Source organism: Mesocricetus auratus, unplaced genomic scaffold (assembly GCF_017639785.1).
Source record: "Mesocricetus auratus isolate SY011 unplaced genomic scaffold, BCM_Maur_2.0 Super-Scaffold_6730, whole genome shotgun sequence".
Classification (NCBI taxonomy): domain Eukaryota; kingdom Metazoa; phylum Chordata; class Mammalia; order Rodentia; family Cricetidae; genus Mesocricetus; species Mesocricetus auratus.
In genome coordinates this window covers 64755179-64773408 of record NW_024429184.1, presented here as the reverse complement: position 1 = coordinate 64773408, position 18230 = coordinate 64755179, and the positions used below count along the sequence as shown (strand labels likewise).

Sequence of the window (18230 nt, the reverse complement as noted above, 5' to 3'; positions counted from 1 at the left end):
CACCAAAGTGGACTCTGGCTGCCAGTCTCTCCTAGCATTGGAAAGTACCTGTTAGAGTACTCACTCCTCTCACACTTCTCACTCCCTACTCTACCCTAAAGTTCTCCAGCCTTTGAACTTCTCTTCTCCCCACACCCAATTTTCTTTCCTATATAACCCAGCCTTTTGGCTATGTGCTGTCTTGATGCACTTGGTACTTGGCTCCTAGATCCTCTCTTCATCTCTTCTATTCTGTCTCTCTTCTCTTCATCTCTCACCCCTATTCCATGACCTGGTCTATCCTGCCGGTCATGTTCAGTCTAAACTGTTCTAGATGCTTCTGGCTATTCTCTCCCTCATATCTACAACAAAAACCTTCTGAATCATACCTAGGATGGTCATGTCCTCATTTTCATTCAGTGGGAACAATGCATACAGATATACAGGCTTATATAAAAATAATTGTAAAAACAAAATGACTTACATCTTTCATTGGTAAATTGACCTCATGTTGATATCTTCACAAATAGCCATGATTGCTCCATCTGGCCCAGGAATTGATGTTGATAATTCTAGCAAAAACCTGTCTTCAGACCTAGTTATAATCATTAGACATCATGTGGGGCTTTTGATTTTCTTCAAGAAACAGAAAAACCAAGGTGACATACAAGCTAGGAGAGTAGAGTAGTGCTGTTCAATAACAGTCAAGGAAAACCACCAATACTTCTCCACAGGGTGTTCCTTCATAGTCACTAGAAAAGATGTCAGTGGCAGAAGGACATGGACCATTGATACATCTCTGTGTTACTACTTGGAGCTGACTAAGGAGTAGCATTTTGGGAACTTTACCCATCAATGCCAGGATTCCTAATTGGGTTTATTAAGATGTTTAGCATGGTTTTAAGTGTAGACAAAAATATAGAGAAGGACTTGAAGGAGGGTTTGTATATACCCAAAATTGGGTGAGGTCTTTTTATGAGAGCCATCTGTAAGTATTCTCAGAAGAGTCACACAGAAGATTTTTGTGGTTTCTGGATTTACTGCTTCAATGTTTCTAGGCAATTCCTCTACCCTTTGATGAGTGAGATCTTGAAGTGCCTTGGATGAGATTCTATGGTATTCTAATTTCAGCTCGGTTACACTGATAAATGTCCTGACAAAGGCAACTTTAAGAAAGAAAGAGTTTATTCTGATTTACAATTCTATCACTGGGAAAGTCAAAGCCTGAACTTAAAGCTTACAGCTCCAGGTTCCAGCCCCTCATTGAGGGGAGTGAGAACAGGCAGTAGGAGTAGCTATCCATATCCAACGTTGAGAGCAGAGAGAAATGAATCAGGGAGTTCCTACTGCACAATTCACTTTCTTTACTATTATACAACTCATGATACAAACCCAGGGAACAGTGCTGCTCACTTCCAGGATGCATCTCCTACATTTGGTAATGCAAACAAAACAAGTCCTACAGACATCTCCACAGGCCGCCCTGAGTTGGGAAGTTTTCATTGAAACCATCTTTCCAGCAAATTCTAGATTGTGTGAAGCTGACCATTGCAACTCTCCATCACACATGGATAGAAAGACTACCCAAGGGATATAAGATACAGTTTTTATTGTAAATGGTGTTAATTCTCTTGCATACATGAGATTTCCAGATGACTGCAGTTGTACAGTTGGAAAAGAAGAAAGACCGTACTTGATCATGTACATTTAGGTCTTCATCATTACTACTTTGACAATTTTTTGTTTTTTTGAGACAAGATTTCTCTGTATTGTTTTGGAGCCCATCCTGGAAACTCACTCTGTAGACCAGATTGGCCTCAAACTCAAAGAGATCCACCTGCCTCTGCCTCCCTAGTACTGGGACTAAAGGTGTGTGCCACAAACCCCCGGCTACTTTGACATTTTTTAAATGAAATATATCTATATAAAAGGAAAATCAACTTTGTTGGCAACATTCATAGCAAGTTTTGTTAATGTTGCATGAGTTTTTTACTCTCAGCTTCAAGAGATTTCAACCAGACCTCAGGGTAAGGGTCTCCTTTTCTTTTCTCTATACCCCCAATTTCCTGTCTTTCTATCCTGTCTTACTACCACTATTCTGGGCTCCTTGTTTACTCTGATATATCTAAATGCACAGTTCTACTGCATATATACATGCCATGACCATACCTATGTGCGCATATATAGTATAATACATTTAAGGTGTAGTATATATTATTGTATATATTATTTATAGATACATATATATAATGAAGCTTGATCTTAGCTTTATAAAGAATACTATAAAGGGAAAAACAAGTTTCTCTCCACCCTTTATATTAACTGTTAACTGGAAAAGTTCCCAGTAGCAAAGACAGATCATTAAGGCCAAGATAAATGAAAGAGTAGCCTTGTATAGCTCAGATGGACATAGACAATGCCAAAAGAGAACAAGGAGGTGACTCTGTTACTTGAGTTTAGGGTAAAAGGCACCATCTCCCAGGGTGCCATGGACTCTCCCTGTGTTCTGTCTCACTGCACCAAAAAAAGAGACAAGCAGTGGCAAAGGCAGAGAAAGGAACGTGTGTCAGGGTAACCATGTGAGGACATTCATGTAAAGAGAAGGGAGCACGTATCAGTGTAGCCATGTGAGGACGTGCATGTAAAGAGAAGGGAGCACATATCAGTGTAGCCATGTGAGGATGTGCGTGTAAAGAGAAGGGAGCACATATCAGTGTAGCCATGTGAGGACATGCATGTAAAGAGAAGGGAGCACGTATCAGTGTAGCCATGTGAGGACATGCATGTAAAGAGAAAGAAGCATGTATCAGTGTAGCCATTTGAGGATGTGCATGTAAAGAGAAAGAAGCATGTGTATCAGTGTAGCCATATGAGGGCATGCATTAAAGAGAAGGGAGCACATATCAGTGTAGCCATGTGAGGACGTGCGTGTAAAGAGAAAGAAGCACATATCAGTGTAGCCATGTGAGGACGTGCGTGTAAAGAGAAAGAAGCATGTGTATCAGTGTAGCCATATGAGGGCATGCATTAAAGAGAAGGGAGCACATATCAGTGTAGCCATGTGAGGACGTGCGTGTAAAGAGAAAGAAGCACATATCAGTGTAGCCATGTGAGGACGTGCGTGTAAAGAGAAAGAAGCATGTATCAGTGTAGCCATTTGAGGATGTGCATGTAAAGAGAAAGAAGCATGTGTATCAGTGTAGCCATGTGAGGGCATGCATTAAAGAGAAGGGAGCACGTATCAGTATAGCCATGCAAGGAAGTACAGGTGAGGCAGGGAAGTGACCTGGCGACTGTCTTAGTGGTCTGATAGGAAGTTTGAGATTTTGTAGATAAGAAACAAATGAGAAGGTTAAAGTGCACATAGGCGACAGCAGGCAAGGACTTCTGGAGAAGTCATCATCATTACCACTCAAGATGAGTATTCTGCTTTCCATGTGGGGATAACTCAGCATGGGTGTTACTACTTGGGAAATGTGATGGCTTGAATACAAAAGTGTTTGAGCACATGTTTCTTAGTGACACTGTACAGAAAAGTTATGAACCCTTTAGGACAGTGGTTTTCAACCTGTGATTCACAGCCCCTTTGGCAAACCTCTGTCTCCAAAAATATTTACATTACAATTCATAACAGCAGCAAAATTACAGTTCTGATGTATCAATAAAATTAATTTAATGGTTGGGGGTCACCACAACATGAGGAACTATGTTAAAAGGCCACAGCATTAAGAAAGATGAAAACCAATGCTTTTGGAACTGAAATTTCCTGAAGGAGTTGTGTTACTGGGAATGGGCTTTCTTTGGGGTTTTGTACCCCAGCAATGGCTCATGTTTTCCCTCTTTGCTTCCTGTGTGTGATTGAAATATGATCCCCTGCTGCCACCACCACCACCATCCCACACCTCCACCCCTGCCATCCTAGCCTATGTCCCTTTTGGAACTGTAAGCTAAAATAACCCTTTTTAAGTTGCTTTTTGTCAGGGTCTTGTGTTACAACCACAGTAACTAACACTGGGGGAGTGATTTCATCATGGGGGCTCCTGATGCCCCATGGCTTGTAGGTTCCTTGAGGGCAGTTATAATAAAGGTGGTTGTTGAGCAGTCTTATCATTTCAGGATCTAAAGTAACTACAGAAGAGTGCGACATTAGAGGAAATTACTATATGAGGCAAAGTGGAGCCAAAGTGGCACAAAATACAGTGTGTCAGACAAGTAGCAGGAGCCCTTCTTCAGCTTTCATGCTAAGATTTACTGGTCTCCCCCTTCTCTGCCATTTCACTTTCTGTGTTGTTATGTACCAGCCAGAAATCTTTGTCTGAAAATGTTAAATGGAGAATACTAGAAATAAATAAATACATGGTTTCCTTTGCACACCACTCTGAATAGTGTGATGTTTGTCTAACCCACCTGTGAATGATCAGCCTTTGATCATTGTATCCATGCTTGTATAAGCCATCTACCCATTAGACTTTTGGTTGACCTTAGTTATTAGGGCATTAACTATACAGAGTCTCAGTATTCAGTTTCAACTAACCCTGATTTTAATGAGTAATGGCCCTAACATGTAAAAATAATGATGCTGGCAAATGGGGTGTGTTAAAGAGAGGCTTACAATGCCACCTTCCTGGGAAAAAGGTTAACACTCTCAACCAAGTAAATACAGAGTAACATTGTGAGGTTGAAGTGTTCTGTTCTTGTGTTTCTACTATCTCATTGTGGAAGTTACATCCACAGTGTATAAGTTCTTAGTGAAAATGGAAAGCACATTACAAAAGTGGTGTGTGTGTGTGTGTCCGTGCACGTGTGTGTGTCTGTGTGTACAGTGTGTATGTCTACACAGGCTTTAGTAGAATCCCTGGTTTCAGCATCTACTGTAGCTATGACTTAGAATACATCCCATGGCAAAAAGAGAGACTACTTATGCATGTCCATGGAAGCAAATATGGAGAAAGGCCCGATTATAAGTGATGACAAGGAAATAAGGATGAGAGTTGTATGGATTTATTTCAGGGACTTGTGCAGGGACCAGATGCTTTCTCCCCTTTCTCTTCATGGTGCAGAACAGGAGATGTACATGCAAAGGCAGACTCTCACCCTCACCCCCATCCCCATTCCCTCACCCTAGCCTCCCACAGCAGCACAGGTACACACACACACAGTGCAGGCTTCTGCTTTGGATACAAATTCCTCTTAGAAAAAGACTAAGTTTCTGTTTTCAGCATACTTCTTGTGTCTGCAGTTTCTCAAAATAATCAGCTGAAAATAGTCTTCATATTTTGGGGTAGCTTAGTCTATTTTTCTACAATGCATTCAAAATGTTTCAAAAATAGAGGATGGTTTAAACCAGAAATTTTCTTTGCCTACTTAACAAAACAGCAGATTTCACAACTGTTTGACATACATTTTGAGAACCCAGGGCACAGTTTCACTCATTTTTGGAGTCTTTTGTTGCCTATGTGTTCATAGTGGACACTCGGGTGTATCTATTGGAAATTAGTAGGATTAGAGGCAAGGCACAGAAACTCAAGACTGTGTGTAAACGGCTAATGTGTTTCTGCAGCCTTGGAGAGCATGGAAGGATATTCCTATAGAGACAACGTGTCTGTGGAAGAGTTTCAAGCCCAGATAAACACAGCCTCCCTGGAAAAGGTCAGACAGTACAATCAGAAGCTCAGGTATGTAACCTCCACTTTGGTTGACTTAGTTTTGCTTTTCATATTAGGCTATATGTTTTGGTACATGAGTAGGATTTATGACATTTTCATTAGCTTATATTGTTAATATTTCCTTGGGTATTTATAATGTTTCATCTCTCAAATACCCTAATGAGTATGCCCCATGACAATTAAGAGTTTTGGAATGTTTTGTACTGAGGTTTTAATTTCTGGAGAAAGTAAAGGGATGTGATTAAAGTGTAGCAGATTGTTTCCAGGGAAAATATCAGTGTTGTATGTTACAGTGACATCTACAGAAAGGGTCATTGAATTGCTGGGAATGTACATTCCTTCACATGACACTAAACAGCTGGACCCTCACATGGGGAGAAAAAAAAACCCAATATGAACATATGACAACTATGTGCCTGTTATTGGAAAATGTACCTGCATCCAAATTAGTAACACTTGAATTTTAATATTATTTTTTCTTGCACTGTTACTGTGCAGTTACTATAGATATTGTCAGAGTTGGAAGCCTTGAAGGATGGCCTCTTCTCTCCTGGTTGGTTTCAAATCTAATCCATTTCCCTGGTGACACTACAAAGGAAATATCAGCTTCCTCTTTTAGGATTTAAGATAATACATGGAAGAGTTACTATATCAGGATTTGTTGAGATTCGTTAAGGGAAAGTTCTTTCCTCCTGACCCAAAGAATGGAATCTGAGTTGGCACTCAGGCCCTGCCTGGGGACTTGGCCTTCTGATCTGTCCCAAGATTAGAGTGCTGTGTCCTACTGTCTCCTGCAGCTGGGCCTGTCAATCCCACAGATGGGAGGAATAATTATCTCCTCATTGAGATGATGTACTTATACTGCATAGAAGCCCTTTGTGGCCCATGCCACACTGCTAAGCTTGCCTGTTTTTGTTTTTTGGTTTGTTTTTCCTCCTTTTTTGGAACCCAGTCAAATGACTAAGCTTGTTCATGGCTTTGTTACCTGTGTTTGAAGGTGCCTCTGTCCCCTCCCTCCCCTTTCACCATGCAGTTGATTTACTAAGCATGCAAGCCTTCATGGACCCAAACTCAAAAGAGAGTGACTTTTTCTTCTGCCTCACTGTCTCCCTCCCCTGTGCAGCTTCTGAGACGGACATCTTGCCTGTCCTATTGTTTTTCCTTCCAGATTCTAATAAAATGATCTCCAAGATTCCTTCTATGGCCATTTAAAATTATCTTATTAGCAAGGCCTCAAAAAGGGAACCAGGAATTTCCTTAATAACACAATGGCAAGAAAAATGAACCATAACCATTGGGAAGGAACTGGATTGTAATGTAGAAGCTTTTATTTTCCATAGTTATTAGAAGATATTTCTCTCTTGTGAGTGAACTGGCTGACAGGTCACTTTTAAAATTACTTGGAAAATTGTAGGTTTTTAAAAAAAGTTTTAAAAAGTTAGCATACAAAGTAATGTATTTCATTATAGTATCTTCTATATACATGCAGCACTACCCTTTATTCCTATTTTCCCCTCTCCCTCAGAGTCCTCTTCAATGCTCCCCTTTCTCTCTGATTGATCCTCTTCCTTTCAGCTGAATTCTTCCCTCCTCAACTTGTATGCCTCCTGCATTCCATTACCATTTGCCTTACTCCCTTCCACGCTTGAGATTTCTTCTTCCCATTTCACGATCCTCTTTATAATTTCATGATTTTACACGCACACACACACATACACACACACACACGTGCTGGGAGGAAGAGAGTAGGGACACCAGAGAGAGATATAAATTTATAGTGTTATCCAGTAAGACAATGTGTGGTGCCTATCTTCATGAGTCTGGCTTATTTTGCTTAACATTTATTTTTAACGGAAAAATATTGTTCTAACTTGAGTCTTTGTAATTCAAAAATGATATTGTGCCTCCCTGCCACACACACATGTGGATACTCTGAAGATTAAATTAATTCCTAAAATGACCAGCAGAGGGTGTGTGTTTGTCCTGGTGATTTTCTTCCTGTAGTAATACTTAACCTTACTGGTTTCATACACGTGTTCCTTCTCCAGTGTTCTTTGTTTCATCCACCGTTTATCATTTTTGGGAAGCTTTAAATCCCTGATTTTTTCAAGTACTATTTCCTCTTCCTTAGCAAATGCAGTCTGAGATCCTGATGATCAGATTTGGATTGGCTTAGCTTGTTTCAATTTTATTTCCTTGTCTACATCCCTGTTTCTCAGAGCTATAAAATTTACTAACTCCTTTCATAGGAAAGAAAAGTATTAACCTTAAATCCGTAATCAGTTTGTCCCTAATTCCCCAACTAAGAAGCATTGTCTTAGGAAACTTAAGTTCAGTCTTGAGAAAAATCTTTCCATTGATGATTGTTAGAGGAGAATTTTGTCTTCCTAACTGGTGAAATCTATCTCTAGGTTGTCTTCAAACTAGTTCTAAAATTGAAGCATTTCTATAGAACACACGCCCTTGAGCATGCATCCGTAGACTCATTTTTAGAAAATGGACCACTGCTGAGACATCCTATTTATCCCTGTCTCGAAGCACCAGTTGTGTATTCATACACTCAGGAGTGTGCCTCCAGACCATGCCAGCCTCCTATTTGGAGGTCTTTAATGATCTCTTGTTGCCTCCAAGAGAAATATCAGGCTCCTTAGCTTGGAAATGAAGCTCTTTCACGACCTAACCCTATACTTCCTTTCTCTAGAGATGCATCAGTCATGTTCTCCTTCCTAAATGTGCCTCATACTTGCCCTCTCTTGACTCCTCATTCTTCATTAGCATCTGCCTTCCCTGCTTTCCAGCTCCCGAGAAAGCTGTGCCTATGATTCATCTTCTCATGTTGCTACAGTCCTCTTTATATTCATTTATCATAGACTTGGAATGCATCTGGGGCAGCAGACTTTTCAAAAGATACCCAGGCGTTTAATGTATAGACAGAATTCAAGACCAATTCCTAAATTAGAGTTCTTAAAGGATGGTCCTCATACAAGCAATGTCAGTGGCTTCTGCAAACTTCTTAAAAACTCTTGAGTGTGCCCCACTGCCTGGGCTATAGCAAGCTTTCCACATGATTCATTCTTCCTCTCACTCCACTTTCAGAACCACTACCCAGACCTAAATGACTGAGAAATTCTCACCCAACTTTTATTTTTCTTTTTATGCTAATTAGAGATGTTTTCCTTTAGATGATAAGTTATCGTTATATCTCTCACCTTCTTAATTGTAGTATGAGTTCTTTGAGTGGAAGGATTAGTTGACTTTAGTGTCCCCTCTTGTATTTATCAAAATATTTTTGCATAAAAAGCTCTCTACAGATGTATGTTGGATTGCATTACTGGTATTGGTAACGTTTTATTGCTGTGACAAAATGTTGTACCCAAATAACTTGAGAGAAAAGTTTATGTTGAGTCATGGTTACGGGGGGCATGGTACATCAAGGGATGTGAGTGTGAGGTGGTAGCTCCTTACATGTGGTCAGGTCACAGAGAGTATAGGCCCACGCCAGAAGCAAGTGTAACATTCAAAGGCCCAACCTTAGTGTCCCACTTCTGTCGGCTAGAGTCTACATTGCAGACTTTTCACTTCCAATCAGCACCACCAACTGGGACCAAATTATCCAGACACATGCACTGTCAGGAACCTGCCACATGCTACATTCAAACTGTAACAATGACATTTATGCTGAACTAGCAGTAAGTAATGGGGAATAAGACCTGGCTTTCTTAGCCCTGTGAGTCTATTTTAAACAGAAGTTTATATGTGTGTGTACATATATATGTGTGTATATGTAAATATATAGGTATATAGATATAAAATATTTGGCAGGAGTTTTATTGATGATTACATACTATTATTTGAAGAAAATAGTATGCTTCTGCTCTCATAAGGAAACATTTTAATGAATCTCTCTTCAAGAAAGGTTTTTAGAAGTAGGTATGCTTTGGTAAAACATTAGGTGCCTTTTTTATTAGGTAATGTCCTGCTGTCTGTCTGTCCTACTTGTTACACATTAGATTTCCTGTGCTCAGGAAGGCAATTGTCTTCCCATATTCAGAGGTCTTCTCCTCTTGCTTGCTTCTTGAATATCTAGTCAGTTTCTTCCTTAATTGTTTTTCCCGTGGCTTTGCACAGATATTTACTAGTTCAGAAATCTGCTTATGTTTTTCTGAGATGGGAGGTAATAATGACCATTACAGGAACATTGACTGACCGTCTTTAAAAAGGAGTTTTTTTTTCTTTTTCTTTTTTTGTTTTCATTCCTCATAACCCTTGTGCCCTTTTCACTCTTTCAGTAGAGCTTACTTAATTCTGGACATTATTTTTGTTGACACATCAGATTTCAGAAAACATTTTTTTGACTTTCATCTGTGTGATTAGAAAACATTCCTTAAATGGCAGGCTTCAGAATGTAAACTCAAGCTAGCATAAGCAAAACAATGTATTGGCTGTGTGATGTTGACATCCAGGGCTGTGCTGACTTCAGTCTGGTATAAATGTTCTTTCATTCTGCTTGGCACCCCTCTCCTCTATGTGTATACATTTAATTCTCTCATCTGGGAAAATAATAATCACTGGAGAGAAATATTGCACATAGAATAAAGACAGTGCCCCCTGTATCACCAACTCTACTAAAGGGCCTGGGAGGGCTTGAAGCTAGAGCCTAGATGTCAGCTCCCTTCTGAGGACCCTCAGTATGATAGACTAGTGGACCATCAAATGAGCATGCAAGGGTACTGTGCAAGAAGTAACAGTGGGTTCTCTTGCTGTAGAGCAGCCAAGATTAGATGGGTATAATTGTCCACCTAGTAGAAAATGACAGACTTCAAACCTGCCAAATCCTAAGGATATATTGAGTTAGTCCAGTGAAAGGCAAGTTATATGGGTTATTTAAAAGCTTAGTGTTCCACATTATTATTATTATTATTATTATTATTATTTCCACTTTAAGAAGAAGGTAATATTATCCAGACAGTTGAGTGGTGAAACCAAGCTTTAAATCAAAGAGCATTTCTCTCTAATGACACTTTTTTTTGTTTTGTATAAAACAAATTTTCCACTACTGTTTCCATATATAATGCTCCAGTGACCTCCAAGGTTCTGATTTTGTATTATCAGTCATTCATTTACCCAACACATTTGAGGTTATCACGAGAGGAAGAAAGATGTGTTGTATTTGAACATTGAGTCACAAGGAGACAGCCTTGCCAGGACACAGGGAAGACCCCTTTTTAAAAAGTTAATCAATTCCTGCAAGCATTGTGTGGTGCTTTTTCTGCAGGTCCTGAGGAGATGCCTTCTTTGACTTTGTCCTGTAGCCTCCAGCAACTAGAATAGAGCAAGACAGTGGTACCAAGTGGTGCCAGTGATAATGAAGTTGTTGACACTCCCTGGGGAAGATCAAGAGACCCCTGTCTGGGATTTCAGCTTTTTATCTCCACTCTACCACCCACATCAGCAGCAAGTGATCTTAGGAGATGCTAGGCCATATGTAGGGGAAAAGGCTGATTAGAAACCAGGGCCTGCCCCTGAATGTGAGTGTCAGTGAGGAGGCCTAGGTAATCTATTGAGCCTTGGGCAGCAGATCAGTACCCATCCCGAGTATACACACGGACTTTGGACTCCCATCCAACAATGTGAGGTGCACTCTCACCCTGAACTCTTGGGGAAGGGTCTAGGCCCTGCCCTATATGAAATGACAGACTATGGACACCCCATGGAGGGCCTCACCCTCCCTGGGGAAATGAGGGGATATAGGGGGGTTGGGGGAGGGCACAGGAGGAGAGGAGGGAAAGGGAGAGGGCCCTGGAACTGACTTGTGAAGCAACCTTGTTTCTTATCTAAATTTAAACTGAAAAATAAATTAAAAAAAAAGAAACCAGGGTCTGCAAGCATCCACATGTCTTGTGCCTCCCCAGCTTGTTATAATAGTTTTAGACTAAAAACAAAACAAAACAAAACAAAACAGGCTCTATGATGCAGATTCTATGAGGTCACCATCCATGATGGGTGGGAACTTTGAAGTGATACTGCTGTTTGAGGGTCACCTCTAGCCCTGTAATTAACCCTCCAACTGTGGTGTGAAAGAAAGTCCAGTAAACTCACTGGCCTCCCCAAGTTAGACTTTAATAGTCTTACTTGGTCTGTCATTGGTGCCTATCTGGAGTGATTGCAATTCAGTTGGGTCTTCCCAGGAAAAGTTAATGCAACAGCAATCTGTAGGAACATGTCTATGGTGTTCAGGGCACACAAAGAAAGCCAATAGGATTCTAGCACCTGGGGGGCATGAATCACACTGAGAGAAATGGACAGAGCCTGGATAAAACTATTCAGGGCTGTTGTCTATTGTGGGCAAGTCATGTTCATTTCGAATTACAATGGAGAAGCCACTGGGAAGATTGTACTGAATTAGTACTCTCTGTTAATAGTTCATGCATCCATTGCAAATGATATTAAAGACAACTAAAGTTTCCACAGGGTGTATGCAGTGAAGAAGCCCATGCCAGGCAGCTCAGCTCACCACTCTCCAGCTTGAGGGAGAGACAGGTGGAAAAGAGCTTGGGAGACTTGTTCTGGCACCATGGCCCTGGCCCTTTTCTGTAGATGCCTGCTTGGTTCTTTAGCCTGTGAACAAGGCTGAGCTAGCATAAATAGTTACCAGATGTTTCTAGAATGTAAATTCCTTCCTGAACCAAGCCAGAAATTATTCTTATTGATTTATTTCTACTAATAAAATAAGAACAACTGAAGTGTGAAATTCTGACAAATTCAGGAGTTAAGGAGTATTGCTAACCCTGGCTTCAACTCCTATACCTACTCTATTCTCTCTCTCCCATTCTCTTCTCTTTTTATTCCCCCTGGCCATGATCCATCCTTTCCATCAGCCTCATTTTACCATGCCCTACTTAAGGGCAATTTATCACTACTAAATCCTTTCATTTTAATTCTTCCTCTATTGCAAAAAGCACCACAATGTGGCAAGTAAGGATATAAATTGTAAATGTGAACAATGTTCCCTATTGCCAAGGAGTCCTTGATGTTTTAGCTACTTAGGTAATTATCTTTTAATGCTACTTTTAGTGTAAAATGAATAGTAAAATCAAACAAAACAAAAAAGGAACAAGTTCTGCATTAGCTAATGTCATTTATTATTTACATGAAGTTACAGCTTCATACTGAATTTTTTAGGGTTGATGATCTGTGCTATCTAAATGTAAATCCATCATCTTTACAGAAAAGGAGAAAATTATTCATAGCAATGGTTCCCTTAAGAAGTGCCTTTGTGAGGAAAAAGTGGCACATGTCCTTTTAAAAGTCTTGTTTTTCTCTGTTTTTTATTTTTTTAATTTCATTTTACATTTCAACCAATGTGCTCGCTCCCACCCATTCTCCTGCTTCCCCTCACCTCCTCCTCTACCCACTTTTCAATGGGCTGGAAAGATATCTCAGAGACTAAGAGCATATACTGCTCTTGCAAGGACCTGGGTTTGTTTCCCTGCACCCATTACACATTCTATGACTCCAGTTCCAGGGACTCCAACACCACTTTGTGGCTCTGTGGGCATCTGAACTCACATGGTATACACACAGACAAATAGGCACATATATTAATATGAATAGAAAACAATTAAAGTCCTTTTAAAAATCAAGACATACTTTTGATGATGAGTAGAAGAAACATAGTGATTTTATGTGACAAAGAAAGACGATGCATATCCATCTCAGAGCCATATGTTTGGGAGAGTATTTTCAACTGAAAAATGACAGCCAGAAGTACATGTTCTGATTATGCCCATGATAGCATTTCCACGAAGCATGTTACTGCTCCACAGCCACAGCGAGGAAAATGTCAATGAATGTTCAGTCCTGATATGAGGCAGTTAGGAGGCATGATGTGGAGGAATTGTCATTTCACATTTTTAGGTACAGCTTTCAAACAACAGGAGAAAATGGAGGGATAGTCCACTTTCATCTTTGGTATGTATTTGCAGGCCCGGTGTTCATAACTCAAGTCCTTCTTTTTCTTTCTTTGGTGGCTTTGCATCATAAGACACTGCTGTCCCCACTATTTACTGTATGATAAACAGTATAGTTGAGTTTGAAGTGGAAAATATTATTTCCCATTTGAGTATGTGTGTGTGTGTGTATGTGTGTGTGTATGTGTCTAAGCCCTATCAAATCAATACAAGTATCAGCTAGAATAATCACTCAGGTGAGTGAGTAAGAGAGAACATTCATTTACATGTAAATTGTTTCTGTCTTTAAATTATTTTTCTGTACAGAGTAGCAGCCTTCAGAGTTAAATGGTATGATACATTTTAAAATTATACATATGGTCATCTCCTCTGTGGTATTGCTATAGTTTTTGTTCTGCCTTTCAGTGAAGGTGGATTTCTGGTTGTTTATTGTTTGTTTAAAGTGTCCGTATTTTGGCATCTCTACAACTAGCTGTTAACCAAATGTGTACATTCAATTCCTTTCTGTTTTCAGACTGAGAATGCAGAATTTCAGGGTTTTACATGGGAAGGATAATAAACCAAGTGTATGAGGAACTTGAATCAGTTTAGGATGCTTATGTATAGTCTAAGTTTCTTTCTTACATAAGAGATATACGAAAGAACCCTGATTTATAAACTATAGGTGTTACTTAAGTAACACATTTTCCCATGGAGGAAGAGTCTGCATATGCTGGAGGACTTAACCATTTATTCAGCAAATAGCCCCTGTAAAACAAGCTATTAAAAATTAAAATAAAAAAAATAAATTAAAAAATAGCCCCTGCCTGCCATGTACCAAGGACAGCACTACATGCTGGTGCCATTGCAGCAGCTCCTAGCTGTCTACCTGCCAGGAATATTTTGCCATTGGGTTAAAATAAATGCTAAGCAAAATTCTCCCTAACAATTAGTGAAAATATGTGAGACAAACGATATATAGGCACGTGTGCAAGAAGAGAAAGCATCCTAACAGGGGGTGGGGATGGGGTTCAGGAATTAACGTTTGCAGAGGAAGACCCTTTAAACTGAGATCTGAAAGCAGAATGGGGTGGCAGTGTTTAGCCTGGGGGGTCTGGGAGGTAGACTTGGCAGGGAAAGTCCCAAAGGTAAAGGCGTCACTGAGGCTCCAGCTCCTGAGAGAAGAACGTCATCTGTAAACAGAAACTACATGTTCCCTTTACCCATCTTACCCTTCAGCGCCTCCCCAACCTCTGCCAGTCTGCCCTTAACCCAGGACACCCTTCAGCTCCATTGCCTTTTGTGGGAAGTATAGTTACTTTGTAATTATTTAGGGTCCATTTCAGATTCATCTTCCTCAGGGTGCCTTCTGTTTCATCTAGAGATGTAATTAATCTACTTCTTTCAAACTGAGCAACTTCTGGAGTGGCGTTAGTTTTGTTGGGGTTAGGGAGCTGTTTATCTGAGTTCCTCAATAGGGTGAGGAAAAACAATGGGTCTTAGTATATGCACTCCAAATAGTTGCATTGAATTAGAAATCATATTAGTTGTAGTGCATGGCCCTACTCTTGTCATATTATTATTATATTGAATTTATTCGGCTATCCAGTCTACTTTGTTTTATATCCAAAAATTTTCAGACCATTTGAAGGGGACAGATGCTGGCTCTGTTGGAGATCTCTCCAGAAAATTTGTCAGTATAGTCAAGGTTCATAAATTTCACATGAGATGAGAACAGATAAAGTTGAAGTCATAGTGGCATCTTGAGATCAGCATATCTCTTCTTTATTTGAAAAGTACTGTAATTCTATGAAAGCTGGCACCGTTGTTTTACTGAAAAGGTAATATAGTTGCATGTATATTAATGTGTTAATCTTGTTTAACTCACCGAGGCTGTACTTTTTTGACCCAGACCTGTTCACTTGCCCTTGAGAACTTATACCTGTAACAAATATTTATTTTCATATTACTTTAAATGAATTTTATTTTTCTTTTGCTTTTCGAGACAGGGTTTTTCTCTGTGTATCTTTGGAGACTGTCCTGGTACTTGCTCTGTAGACCAACCAGATTGGCCTCAAACTCACAAGAGTGCTGGGATTAAAGGCTTGTGCCACCAACGCTCAGCTTTAAAGGAATTCTTATATTTTTGGTTATGAGCCTAGTGTTTAATGGCTGAGCCATCTCTCTAGCCCTTAAAAGAATTCTTAATGTAATGTTTTGGTAAGTGATGTACATGGCATTAGAATTAGTAGCCTGTAAGTTTTCACAGTTTTGTGATACATTCCTGCATATGGTAATATTTATCAGGAAGAACAGTTGCATAGTCTGACAGGCAACAGCAGATAAAATCATCTCTATTTTCTGAGCATCTTCAGGAGAGAATTATCTCTACCTCTTTGCTAAAAAATTATTGTTTCCATCTGGAAGCTAAGGAAAAGATACTGTTTTCCATCACCAAGCTAGAAGACACTTTGTTTTTGCCAAGGTAAAAGGAAGATCAAAATACTTTGTGCTCAGAACTTCTTTTGGAATAAATGCAAGCTGAATATGTCAAAGAGAAAATAAGCACCCCCCAAAGAATTAGTTAAGTGTGAGGGAAAATGTCCCTTGTGTAGGGAAATTGATTTTTCACTCTGCTGACTTTTGTATCTGATCACAAGGACAGTCTTAAAATGGCATAGTCAGGGCATTTCCAGCAAGCTTTTTGATGAGTATTTTTCCTATTGCTTTTGTTGGTCTCTTCTTGCTGCCATTTCAGATCTTGTTTTGTGGCTGTACTGTAGAAGGTGAGTGAATGACTATAAACTACTTTTAGCTTGATCCCAGAGACCTTGATACAAGAGGCATGATTCTAACTTAGAGGAAAAGGCTATGGCTATATTGAAATCCTTGGCTGGGATGGGAAGCACAGCATGTGGTTTGTCAAATGGGATGCCTGGTTAGATAGCTCAACTCCAACAGAAGGCCGATTCTGTGTTTTGTAGATACAAGTTTGTGAAATTCTGTCAATTATGTTGATTTTGCTTGGCTTTTAGTACATCCAGCCCAAATAATTACGATTTTCATTGCTAGTTAGTTCCTACATCTCTCTCTTGGCATGCCTTAGATCTCAACCCATATACCATGCTGTCTTCCTGTTTCTTATTTAGTCTTTTTCCCTTTGTAGTCCCTGATGTGTCTACTCAAACATTAAGACCTTTAACCGTGCGAAACTGAGAGCCTACAGTGGTGCCCACCAGTAACTTAATTTTATAAATTTGTGCACATTAACAATTCCCAACTTCCTGTCTGTGCTTTCATTTGTATAGGTTTTGAACTTCATCAGCTTTTGACATCAGCAACACAAACATAAAAGTAGATACATCCAGGAACTGGAGAGATGGCTTGGCAGTTAAGAGTACAGGTGGCTCTTGCAAAGGACCTAGGTTCGATTCCCAGCACCCACATAGTGGCTCAAAACTACCTCATAATTGCAGTCCCAGAGGCCCTGAAACCATCTTCCTGTCCCTGAGGATACTGCATGCATGTGATACACAGACACGGCAGGCAAAACACTTAAACATAGAAACCATCATAATTGCAAAAAATTAACTATATGCAGTCTGAATATTCAGTTGGAAAGAGATGAGTAAAGTCCTTACTAGTCTTGTGGAAGCGTATTTTCAGTAAATATATTGAGACATTATTTGCATTTCTTATGAGCCATGTGAGAAAAACAGAACAGAAGTCTGCTTAATTGATCAAATGTCAGTTGGTTCCAGTAAGAGGAGCATAGAGTAAACATGAAACTCTGCAGCTGTGAAAAAGAATAAAAGAGTGATGCTGCAATCTTCTGGCTGCATTTCTCTGCTGGAGCCTACTACAGCCCTGCAGCCCAGGGTCCTGACTGGAACCCCCTGAAGAGCCGCATTACTTGGGGCAGGCTTTTAATGTCTACAGTTCTGCTTTCTGTTCTGTCTGTTGGAGCTAATTATGATTCATAGGCTACACTATTAGCTGAGAAGAAGTATGATCAGTCTTAAAAACTTGCCTAGCATGCAGAAGAGCTGATCCCAGAGATTTTTGGTTTGAAGATAGGTTTCATGGGTTTCTCGCAGAGCAACATAATTGGAGAAAAAAATTAATGCCAAGTGACTCTCTGAGTTGCTTGGCTCTGGGTTACCTGACCTCACTGCCCTCGAAGAAAGAATGAACCTGTATAACAAGAGCTGTGCAAAGTAGGCCAGGAGGAGCCTTGCCCATCCACAGCCATACTCCCGAGATTTAAACACAGACACTGCCCTGTTGGCATCCCAGCAAGTTACACGGGGATAGATGTGATCCTGAAACATTGTCTGGAAGCATGTGTAGACCTTGCTCTCCTGATCCTGCCTGGGTTTAGCTGAAATATGGGAGGGATGATTACCCAAATCTGCAAGGAGCAGCATTGCTGGAGACTTTGAAGCACATTTTATGCAGTGTAGAGCCACAAGGTGGGAAGAAATGTTAGTCTCCTTGAATGCCACCAGATTCTGTACAAGTTAAACAATTGCCATGAAAATCACTTTAGCCAACCAAAATAAAGTTCAAGGATGAAATAATAGATTCCCACACTCTGTACATGCTTTGGTCAGAATTTCATATATAATAATAGTAG

The 18230-nt window shown here is 40.0% G+C and overlaps 1 protein-coding gene across 1 annotated transcript in view; it reads left to right on the top strand.

Moving 5' to 3' along the window:
* Prex2 (phosphatidylinositol-3,4,5-trisphosphate dependent Rac exchange factor 2) overlaps positions 1 to 18230 on the top strand; it is a 273913-nt gene that overhangs the window by 214706 nt on the left and 40977 nt on the right. The window contains 1 exon segment of the mRNA XM_005066754.4: positions 5540 to 5654. Within this exon segment, the coding sequence (XP_005066811.2) occupies positions 5540 to 5654 (115 nt within the window).